Genomic DNA, 11,663 nt, shown 5'->3' on the forward strand with positions numbered 1-11,663 from the left:
GCAAGTCCAGTGCAGAATTAATGGGATAGTTCACTCCAAAATGAAAGCCGTTCCATACACGTATGACTTTCTTTCTTCTGTGGAACACAGAAGTTGGTGTTAGGACTGATGTTGGCCTCAGTCACCATTCACTTTCATTGCATCTTTTTGATGAATGAATGGTGACTGAGGCTGACATTCTGCCTAACATCATTCTGCCTAACAAGGATATATGGCTTTGGAACAACATTAGGGTGAGTAAATGATGACTTATAAATGTTCAATTATGGGTAAACTATCCCTTTAATAAAAATGTGTGAAAAATACTTGGTGTAAAAAAAAAAAACTGCAGGTGAAAATTAATTTTAGAAAGGGAATACATTTTTTTTTTTTAAAGAAAGTTATTTTTGGAATTTAACTTTACATTCAATGTCACTGTTCAATGAAATGATCAGTCTGATCATTTGTTTAGCCAATCGTAAGACATTCTTCCTGTCAATCATTGTGTGCGTTCACAGAGCAGCCCATATACACAGATCAGCAACAACATTAAAACCACCTGTCTAATATTGTGTAGGTCCCCCTCATGCCGCCATTACAGCGCCAATAGCATTCTGAGATGATATTCTTCTCACCACAATTGTACAGACCGGTTATCTGAGTTATCATAGACTTTCACTTTGAACCAGACTGTCCATTCTCTGACTCTCTCATCAATAAGGCATTTCCACTCACTGGATGTTTTTTGTACCATTCGGAGTAATTTCTAGAGACTGTTGTGCATGAAACTTCCAGGAGATCAGCAGTTACAGAAATACTCAAACCAGCCCATCTGGCACCAACAAACATGCCACGGTCGAAATCACAGAGATCACATTTTTCCCCATTCTGATGGTTGATGTGAACATTAACTGAAGTTCTAACACATTAACTGAGGTACAACCTCTAGTAGTGTTTGTGTATAAAGATTGTGAATTATTATTTCAGAGGACTGGATAACCACTGGATCTGCAAGCCCTGGAACCTGGCTCGTGGTCTGGACACACACACCACAAATAACCTCAACTACATCATCAGGCAGAGAGAAAGCACACCAAAGGTACACACACCACAAAAACAGTTATTTTATGCATTTGAATTTAGAAAAATAAAGTGGCTGGAAAATTCAGAAAAGTAAATTTCCCATCTGATCACTTTTCCTTCTTAATTCACTTAACAGAAGTTTGTGAATCTCCCCTTCCCCCATACTAACAGGTGTGTCTAGCTCTCCATCACCCTTCAAGAGGACACTTGTATGGAAATTGCAAGTGTGGTCCTTCAAAACCCATCTTTTTGAACATGGGTGTTGACCTCTACCTGTGAATGTCTTTCTTTCAGGTGGTTTGTAAGTATTTGGAGGACCCTGTGTTGTTTCATAGAGAGGAAGTGGGTATGGTGAAATTTGACATCCGCTACATGGTGTTACTCCGGTCTGTGGAACCTCTGCGTCTGTATGCATACAACGTGTTCTGGCTGCGTTTTGCTAACAGGTAAGCCACCACAACACACTCGCACACAAATAAAAAAGCTGGAGGTCACACATTTTCATGGGATACTTCAGATAAATCATTTCTTGCAACAAACAAAAGATAGGAATATGAGTTGATGTGATTTGGATTACTGCAGTTCAAGTAGCTTGTGGTAAAAAAAAGATCTGACTCAAGTTTTCCCTACTGGTATCCAAGATATCTTAAACTTGGACTCTAACTGACAGATGGACAGTGTTCAGTCATTCAGATATACTCCCACTATGTCTTAAGATATCCTACCTAGCACTGAATCGCCTCCCCATCCTTAGACTCGGGTGTCACATTTTTCACGTTGCTGTTTTGCTGCAGCAATAACTCAGACAGGCTTTCCCTTTGTTATATTTAATATACAACAAGGAGAATTATACAGACACAGCAGAGAGAACCTCTGAACATAGCTTTCCCATAAGCTTATATGCATTACATTGTATGGTCACCATCCCATAAAACCTTTTTTACCTCATTCTGATTGGTTTAAATCGTATCGCTAAACAAAAGCTTTCATTATTTTTTATTGATTCCAAAATTAAAATGCACACAGACATCACATGAAAACACAGAATCAACTTTTATCCATACATGCCTCCCATTATACATCCTACATACATACATCCTAGTGGTCAGACATTCAATTACAACAGACACACATATGTATATGCAGTTCAAAGAAAATACTATATGACACAAAAAGACAAAAAATTATTTAACCGAAAAAAGATTCCACATATTAATTACAGAAATTACCAAAATGTCCCTCTCCACTACTTCTCCCCCTCAACCCCCCAGGAAGGCCAAATAAGTGCCCCACTTCCTGCCTATATCACACAACCTGCCCAGTATTCTATAAGATATCTCCTCAAAAGACACCACTCTGCCCAATTATGTGCACCACTCATGAAATGAGGGTGCACCCGGCAACTTCACCTGCCTGATCATCACACAGGTAAGGACACCGTTATTTATGTGTTTATTTTTTATATTAATACCCGCCCCATCACCCAAAATACAAAGTTTGGGGCAGAATAAAAGCTGAGTGCCCAAGACCTCACAAACAAAACTCTGAACCCCCGACCAAAACTCCTGAATCTCAGTACGCTGCTGTAGGTGCTACAGGCTTTCAAAGATCGTTTAAAATTACCCGCCATCGTTGCTTCTTGAGGGCCACTTCTTTTGCTTCTGCTGGAGGGAGTCTTCGATTTATCAGATCTTCTTCAATTTGCTTCGCCCACGTTGTCTTTGGCGCTTTTCAGTGTGCTTTCCAGCCATTGGGGTGCGATCTCCAGCGGAGCTGGTAAGGAAGGTGGTGCAGGTTCATGTGGCACACGTGACCAAACCACTGCAATCTGCTCTTTTGGACTTCCTCTGATATGGTCGGTTGGTCGCTGCACCACTCTGATGGTTTCATTGCATATTTTGTCCCTGATTGTAATTCCTAAAATTCAACGCAAGCATCGCATTTGGAAGACTTCAAGCTTTTTCAAGTCTGCCTGCAGCAGCAGCATCCATGATTCTGCACCATATAACAGCACAGACAGTACCAATGATCGGTATATCTGCATTTTGGTAGCAATGTTGAAATTTATTTTACGCCAAATACACCATGTCAGAGATCCGAAGGCTGCTGCTGCTGCTTGTCCAGTTCTGTTGGCAATATCGGCTGTGGCAGAAATTTTCTGTTCTTGTACAATTGAGCCAAGGCATTTGAATTCTTTCACTTGCTCTAATCTGGCGCCATCGAGGTATACTGTCGCTTGTGAGCCATCCGTCATGAGCACTGGTTTTCTCGCCATTGATTGTTAAGCCATATGGGTAAGCCTCTCTCTTGATATCCTGGAGAATTGTGGAAGCTTCCTCATCGTCATCTGTGAAGATCACACTATCGTCCGCAAACAGCAAATCGGTGATTTAATGATCTTGCCCAACTTCGACTCTGCGGGGGTTGGCAAAAACTTTTCTCAATCATTGACAATAATTTTGAAAAGCAGTGGTGACGCCACACAACCTTGTCTCACACCTGTGCATACTGAGAATACTTCGGACGTTTCTCCGTTGACACGGACGCAGCTTCCTGATCCCTCGTACAGTTGTTGTAGAAGATGCACGATTTTCTCTGGTATGCCCTCCCACGGCTAGTGTTTTCCATAGCGCAGGCCGATTGACACTATTGAATGCAGCTGCGAAGTTGACATTTGGTCGCAGTATCTCAACACAGGACCAAAAAACATGGGCTATGACCCGATGGGCTATGAGACCAAAAACATAATAGTAATACAAAATCTTGGGGAGACCTTACCCACCTTTGTCAGCTGGACTGTGTAACTTGTTAAAATGCATCTGATGATGTTTTCTGTTGCAGTTAGATCCAGCAGATGGAAAATGACTTCAGATGACAAATCAGATGATTTGTAGAAGGAATAACACATTTTATTTGGACAGAAATTAGTAAAATGAATAAAATATGAATTAAGTAACTAAGTAATTAAATGAAAGAAGTTAAAGTTAAAGTACAGATAGTAAGATGAGGCCTCAAACTTGGAAGTCCGATGCGGAGAGCCAGAGAGCTGTATGTCTGAGGGCCAAAAGTTAAGTTAAGGTCTTTATACCCTCTTGAGACTGTGCCAAGAAAGACTTCCTTATTTGGTATAGCACGTTCTGATGGTTTGAAGTTATCTCAAGGTTTTCAGTTTTTTTGTTATGACCTGTTGAAGTTTTAAGTCTGCGGTTAAGTGACCTTGCATGTTGAGATCATGATCTCAACAGCACTAACACAAGTGTGTCTTATCCTGTATGTGCGTATGTGCAAGACACCCGTCTACACATTGCTTGAAACAATAACATCCATAAAAATGGCACCAAGCTCTCTGAATTCATTTCTGAAAACTCATCAGGTCAAAAGGGCAACAAGTTCATATACTAAGAGTCTAAAATGTATATACTTTGTCCCAAACAGCGCTCCAGTTTCTCACAGGAATGTTGGGCACAGAAACCACAAACCATTTACAAGGATTTACAAACCATCTACATGGATAGAGAACAAGCATGAATTAAATACGACACAGGAATACAAGGATGGACATACAAGGAATACATGGAGTCTTAATACAATGAAAATGCCATATAAGCTGGTTTCATGAATGTGAAGTATGTGAAGTAAAAGTTCAACAGATATTAAAAAATAGATTTTTTTTAAATATCCAAGTCCCTCATTTCATCTGTTGTTGATTGCTCAATTGGAAACATTTTAGTCTCAGATGACGCCCTGGTGTGTTTAGAGGTGTTGCCACATACAGATTAAAAGAAATCATATAGTTGGCGCTTTAATGTATCCCTTTTGCAAAATACTGAATTCCAAAAAATGCTAAAAGCTGAAATCAATGTCTATATAGAGACCAACTGGTCTTCAGTAACCTCTCTTGGTGTGGCTTTGGAAGCACTTATGGTGGTTCTTAGAGGCCGGATCATACAGTATGCCTCTTTCACCAAAGAATCCAAAACACAAGAACTCGTGTTATTGGAAGGGAATATTAAAAGTGCAGAGCTGAAGCACCAAATGTTGTCTAATGGCCTCAGAGAATTGACCCGATTGAAATACAGATATAATACTATTTTGGCACGGAAGGTGGAGTTTTGGCTAATTCAGGGCAAGACAGTAATACTTTGAGTCGGGGGACAAAGTAGGGAAGCTTCTGGCTAGATATATAAAGCAATCTTTTTCTACCATTTCCATTTGTGGAACCATTAGAACTTCCTAAACTGACTGGGCAAAACAATTCTCTTGATTCTGAGATGAGCTTGGTGAGGTAATTAAGGCCTTGCCTACAGGTAAGGCTCCAGGGCCAGACGGCTTTGCAGCTGAATGTTTTAGATCTTATGCTACAGAACTGGCTCCCCTTTTGTTTGAAGTTTATACAGAATCATTAAAGAATGGAAAGCTTCCACCAGCCATGACACAGGCCTGAATATCTGATTCTTAAAAAGGACAATGATCCAAGTGAGTGTAAGAGTTACCATCCAATTTCCCTGATCAGGCTAGGCGTTAAAATATTGTTAAAAACTGATTAAGTTAAGTTATGACATCTCTTATACATATAGATCAGGTGGGGTTTATTCTGGGACGAAGCTCTTCTGATAACATTAGGCGTTTCATCAATATAAGGTGGTAAGTGGCGAATGATCAGACTCTGGTCACTGCCATCTCACTTGACACCAAAAACGCGTTTGATATGGTATAATGGGATTATCTCTTTAAAATATTGGAAATTTCCGGTTTGGGTAATACTTTTATTGGATGGATGAAGTTACTTTATAGACACCCAATAGAGGCGGTACAAACAATTTATTAATTTCAAGTTATTTTATTCTGGATAGGGGCACCTGGCTTGGTTGCCCTCTTTCCCCATTATTGTTCTGTCGCAATATGAAAGGATGATGATTTACCAGGGTTTCCAGGGAGGTAAGGCGCATAGCCTTTTGCTTTACGCAGATGATATTTTATTATTCGTCTCCGAGTCCACTAGATCTGTGTCTTGCTTCCACAGAATTAAGCTTTGGCTCTGACAGCATACTGCCTGGTAATGGCTTTTCAGCCTGGCACCTTCCAGTGGCCCAATTGCCAAAGGCCGATTGACAAAGGTGGGCTAGGCCTACACAAGATTTTGTTTTATAATTATGCATTCGGTCTCAAACATTTGGTTCATTGGTCACTTCCACCTGAGAGAGCCCCTCTCTGGTTTTGTATTGAACAGGAAGTTCTTGCCCCTATTTCACCATTGCAAAGCCTTTCTATCAAACAAATCAGAGAAGTTAAGTTACACGCTGTTATCTCTCATTTGCATCTTGCACTGTTGGTGTTAGTGAATGTGACCCATTCTCTCCAAGCTACATTTATTAATCTAACAATATTAAGTGCCAGTCATTTTAAAACTTAAGTGTCTCATTGATCATTTGATGTTAAAATAGTTTCTCCTATCCCTGCCTAATATGCAAAGACATTTACAACATAAGTCGTTTGTAGATTTATTTCCACAAAACATGTACGGACTGTGGTTCTGTGCGCTATCAAAATATTGCTCTGTTTGTTTGAGCATCCCGATCACCCTGAAACAGCAACATTGGCTCAATCAATGGGGCTGAAATATCTTTTTGTCATTATTTTAGTGATTCCGTGTGGCGACGATAGTGGTTCAGAAATAACATACTTCAACTTTTATTAAAAATTTTATTCTTCTGGATAATTTCACTTTTTCACTGGATAATTTATATTCATGTTTTTCTGTTACATCACCACATTACGAGGATCTCTGATCATCTACCTTCCTCTTTTTTCAGACCTTTTTCACTGGATAATTTTGATGACTATCAGAAGCACTACACAGTGATGAACTATGCTGAAGATGTTGAACTCAAACAGGTATGAACTTGATATCTGAGACATGTCAATTTCTCTGGCTGCAGAAATAAGAGGGTGTCATAGATGAATAATTTTTTGAATTCTGCTCATTTTTGAGTTTTGAATTAATCTGTTGAATATGTTCAGATGTATTCACTTATGATTGGATGCAACCTCCTGCTTGTTCCAAAATGCATTTTTATTGTATTTATTTTGTCATTTTTGGTTATATCATTTGAAAACAACAAGACTGTCCAGAACTGTAGCATTTAGCGTGGATGAAATTCTGATATATATTTTTTCCCTGTTAGGTTCACTATGATGAATTCATTCCTATGTTTGAGCAACAGTACCCACAGTATCCGTGGAAACAGGTTGAGGTATGGCATATTCCCCAGACCTCTTTTTAAACAACTCCAGTATTAGTCCATTAACAACACATCTACCTTTGTTTTACACCACTTGCCAATAGTTTAAATACTTTTTGTATTTGAAATATTGTTGAACTTGTTTCCTGTGATCTTAAATACCTGTTCATCTAAAGGATTGTGTGTAAAATCTTTAAATTAGTTTTGATGACAAGCATAAATTGTTTCTTTCTCTGTGGTGGAATTTATGTTTTATTATTTGACAACTAAAGCTCTTTTCCCAAAAGAAGAGTTGGAGTTCCTTCTTGTACCCTCACTTTTACTTAAGTGCAGACGCCAGTGGATATATAGTGAAACAAGACATTGTCTATTTTTTGGTCTTATCTCCAATTAACATTTTTATTGATTCAAAGACATATCACAAAGGAAAAAAAACACAACATACAGTACTGTGCAAAAGTTTAAGGCACTTGTGAAAAATGTTGCATAGTGAGGATGTCTTCAAAAGTAATGCCATAAATGGTTTTCATTTATCAATGAACATCATATAAAGTCCAGTAAAAATAAAAAAGCTATATCAATATTCAGTGTGACCACCTTTGCCTTTAAAACTGCCCCAATTCTTCTAGGTCATCTGGACATGTTTTTCTTGGTTGTTGGCAGATAGGATGTTCCAAGCTTCTTGGAGTGTCCTTCTATCTATTTAGGCTGTCTCAATTGCATCTGTCTCTTTATGTAATCTCAGACCAGAGCATGTGAGCGGAGCGGCATGACATTCCACTCAATAACCCACTCCGTGCGTGTGCTCTCCTGTAAATTCCTATAAAACTGAGATCTGGGAATCCCAAAATGTTGAACCAAATTTTCAAAAGATCTCAAAACTCCACTCTCATATAGGTCACTGAGTGTATTAACCTCCCTCACAATCCACTCTGACCAGCAGAAAGGGGACTTATTAATACATTATTTTAGGTTCAGCTATGTGCTCGAGGTAATATTTAAATAAATGTCCAAATTAAACACTCTGGACACTTTTGTCCATACCGAGTGTAAATGAGAGATAACGGGTTATAACTTAATTTCTCCAATTAGTTTGATAGAAAGGCTTTGCAATGGCGAAATAGGGGCAAGAACTTCCTGTTCAATACAAAACCAGGGAGGGACTCTCTCAAGTGGAAGCGACCAATGAGCCAAATGTCTGAGACCGAATGCATAATAATAAAACTAAATCTTGGGTAGGCCTTGCCCACCTTTGTCAATCTGCCTATGCAATTTACTGAAATGTAATCTGGGATGCTTACCATTCCAAAAAAGAACTTCAAATTGCTTGAAATTAGAGAGGGGGACATCCACAGGGACAGATTGTAGCAGGTAGTTGAATTTTGGAATAAAATTCATTTTAATAACATTAATCTTCCCAATCATAGGAAAATGTAATGAAGCCCACCTGCCCACAATCCCTCTCAGTCCTTTTTGTTAAAGGGTCTAAAAGAACTTACTAAATCAGACAAATTTGCTGAGAATAAAATGCCCAAATCCTTAATGCCCTGTGTTGGTCTTATCTCAGTAAACTCATGGCCATTGCCATACCATCATACTATAATCAGGGTTGCAGGGGAAATATGGGACACAGCTTAATGTTATGTTTTAGGAATTACAAATAGTTTTTACACCAATTAACTGAACATGAATTCAATAGATTGTCATGATTATGACATTTATTGTATGCTTATAATTGTTGGATTAAGTCAAGAAGGTCAATACCTCTGAGATGGGACTGTCATTGAAATTCAAATTGCCCCAATTATGATTAAATTCCCTTAACTACTAAATGAACGCTGGTCTCTGAGTCCACTGAGAAGTTGTCAGTAGGCCTATTCACTCAGACCAGAGAATCTTGTACCCTGCAATACCACGCTAATGATTTTACCATAATTTTACCATAATAGTCATCTCGCATAGATTTAGACTTCGCTGCAGCATAATACCTCAACCTCCAGTTTCTCTTTTCGTTGTTTTGTATACAGCCGGAGCTAAAAGACTCACTATGTTTTAATCTAGCTATTTTCCTTGATAGGTTCATTTGATATTAGATGATAGGTTATCACATTTATGCAATAGTTGGTGTTGTGTCCTGAATGGGACAGCAAAATGTATCGCAAGCTTTCTAATTTGCAATCTGAATGCACATAGAATTAATATTAAATGGAAAGTGATAAAGGATGAGTATAATCAACAAATGATTGTATTTTAATTTTTTTCATTGTACATTTTAAACTTTTTGTAATAGATGGATGTCTTCAAAGCATTTTCGGAGCTTTTCCAGGCAGCATCCTGTCGCCCTGCTCCATATGGGATTTGTGCATACCCCTCCTCAAGAGCCATATATGCCATTGACCTCATGTTGAAATGGGACCAGACAGCGGAAGGTACATAATGTATTTCAGGCAGTCATGTGTTCATATTTGTCCAAAATGTATCCATTTCATACTTTGTGCCCTCTTTGTTGGTAGGAAAGTGAAAGAAATTTAATTAATTTGATTTAATTGTATTGTTTAAGTTTCAACTAAACCAAAAATGAAACAGGTTACTGTGAATATGTATGTATGCATGTATGCATGTATGCATGTATGCATGTATGCATGCATATACATATACATATATATATAGAGAGAGAGAGAGAGAGAGAACCAGAACCATAACAATACCATTTTATTATTTGTCTTGTCATTGTCTGTTTTGTGTATTAATGCTTTGGCAATATTGTATGTAAACACAATCATGCCAATAAAGTACTTTTAAATTGAAAATTGGATAGAGAGATAAAAAATGAAGGCCAAACTATTGGTCCGATGTCAGATTCTAATAGAATGGCTGAAGGTTTCTGCGTTGTTCAGTCTTTTCTGAGCGCTGAAGCAAAAATCACTTATTAATTTGGACTTTATTAGTTGACTGTTATTAAGTTTACAAAGAATGCATCTAATCTGCATACAGCATCTGGTCTCTGTGAGAGATCTGGGAGGGGCATGTCCTGATAGAATGCAGTATTTTACTAAGTTCTAAAATCTTACTTGTGATTTGACTTTGCTGAAAGGGAATGAGACTGTTTTACCAGTTTTACTGAGACCTCTTGAATGATACCAAACATGTATGATCAGAAAAACCTTTTACATTACAGAACAGGATAAGTCATAACTTAGCTTACATAACTTTTGGTGACTCTAAAGTGACCTGAGGTGAGGTGGAAGAGAGGGGAGCAGGTGTGATTTGAGATTTGCATTTTATGGTCCTTACTCAGTAGGGTGTGTTGTCTTAGGTGGAGATGCACTTCTGTGTGAGTTTTATGATATTGGTTCTTGCAGAGTTCTTTCACTTTTACCGGAAATGCAACTTTTGGGTGTAGACGTCCTGTGCCAGCCTTACAGAGGCAATTGGAAAATAGTCACTGTCTCTTTATTTATCACACTTTTATTTTATTCAGTATTTTAAAAGGGGAAGGTTTATGCAAGTTTTATACATCACACGTGATCAGGCATAATTTAGAACTAAATGCTACATTAAACATTCTCACAGAATCCGGAATAAGGAATAATATTATTCTCCAGAATAAGACTTTTTGTAATTGAATTGAGATAGAATAGGACAAAAGGCCTTTTATTTTAGTTTGTTTATTTTTAAGCATAAGCATCAGGGCAACAGGACGCCTGCCTTAAAGGTATTCTTGTGTCCCTTGTTCTTAAGATGACAGTCTTAACCCCCTACCACACAAACCATAAGAAAGTGGATAGGGGTAAGATAATTAGTCAACAGATCATTGTGGATTTGATGCAGTCAATCAATTGACAAGGGTCATCAATCAGTCAAAATTTGATAGTTGATTTCACTCATTTTACTGCATGTGTGTGTGAGATTATTTAAATCTCATGTAAATGTGTTTTTCTAGGCTTGTCCAATGTTTAGAATGAGCTGATTTTTGATAGTTGCATGTATATTTTTGTGCATGTCACATGTGACACTGTGTGACCAAAACCTATCAAGGAAGTTTAGATGGAGGTCATGTCTTATGAGATATACTCGGTGTAGTACTTATAAAAGAATAACACCACTTAAACTACAGAAATCCATTTCTTTTCTCTAGGAGAGCGTGTGATGCAGCCTCAGATACTAGAGGTGAATTTCAGCCCGGACTGTGAGAGGGCCTGTCGTTATCATCCCAGTTTCTACGACCACATGTTCCAAACACTGTTCCTGGATCAGGCAGGACAGTGTCCTGTCACTCAGATTTTATGACCAAGCTAAATTACAGCTCTGAAATGACTCATTGTTCATTATAAATAAAGAAAACTTAAGACCCTGTAA

General features: G+C 38.2%; 1 protein-coding gene across 1 annotated transcript in view; it reads left to right on the forward strand.

The window, feature by feature from the left end:
- The window catches only part of ttll12 (tubulin tyrosine ligase-like family, member 12), a 36,304-nt gene extending 24,641 nt beyond the window's left edge, over positions 1–11,663 (forward strand). Inside the window, exons 9-14 of the mRNA XM_052119000.1 lie at positions 967–1,078; positions 1,357–1,508; positions 6,876–6,957; positions 7,248–7,316; positions 9,595–9,733; positions 11,443–11,663. Coding sequence (XP_051974960.1) covers positions 967–1,078; positions 1,357–1,508; positions 6,876–6,957; positions 7,248–7,316; positions 9,595–9,733; positions 11,443–11,594 — 706 coding nt within the window. The 3' untranslated portion in view covers positions 11,595–11,663. The remainder of the gene's footprint in view (positions 1–966; positions 1,079–1,356; positions 1,509–6,875; positions 6,958–7,247; positions 7,317–9,594; positions 9,734–11,442) is intronic.

The sequence above is a fragment of the Xyrauchen texanus genome, chromosome 45 (genome assembly GCF_025860055.1).
Source record: "Xyrauchen texanus isolate HMW12.3.18 chromosome 45, RBS_HiC_50CHRs, whole genome shotgun sequence".
In the NCBI taxonomy this organism is placed as follows: Eukaryota; Metazoa; Chordata; class Actinopteri; order Cypriniformes; family Catostomidae; genus Xyrauchen; species Xyrauchen texanus.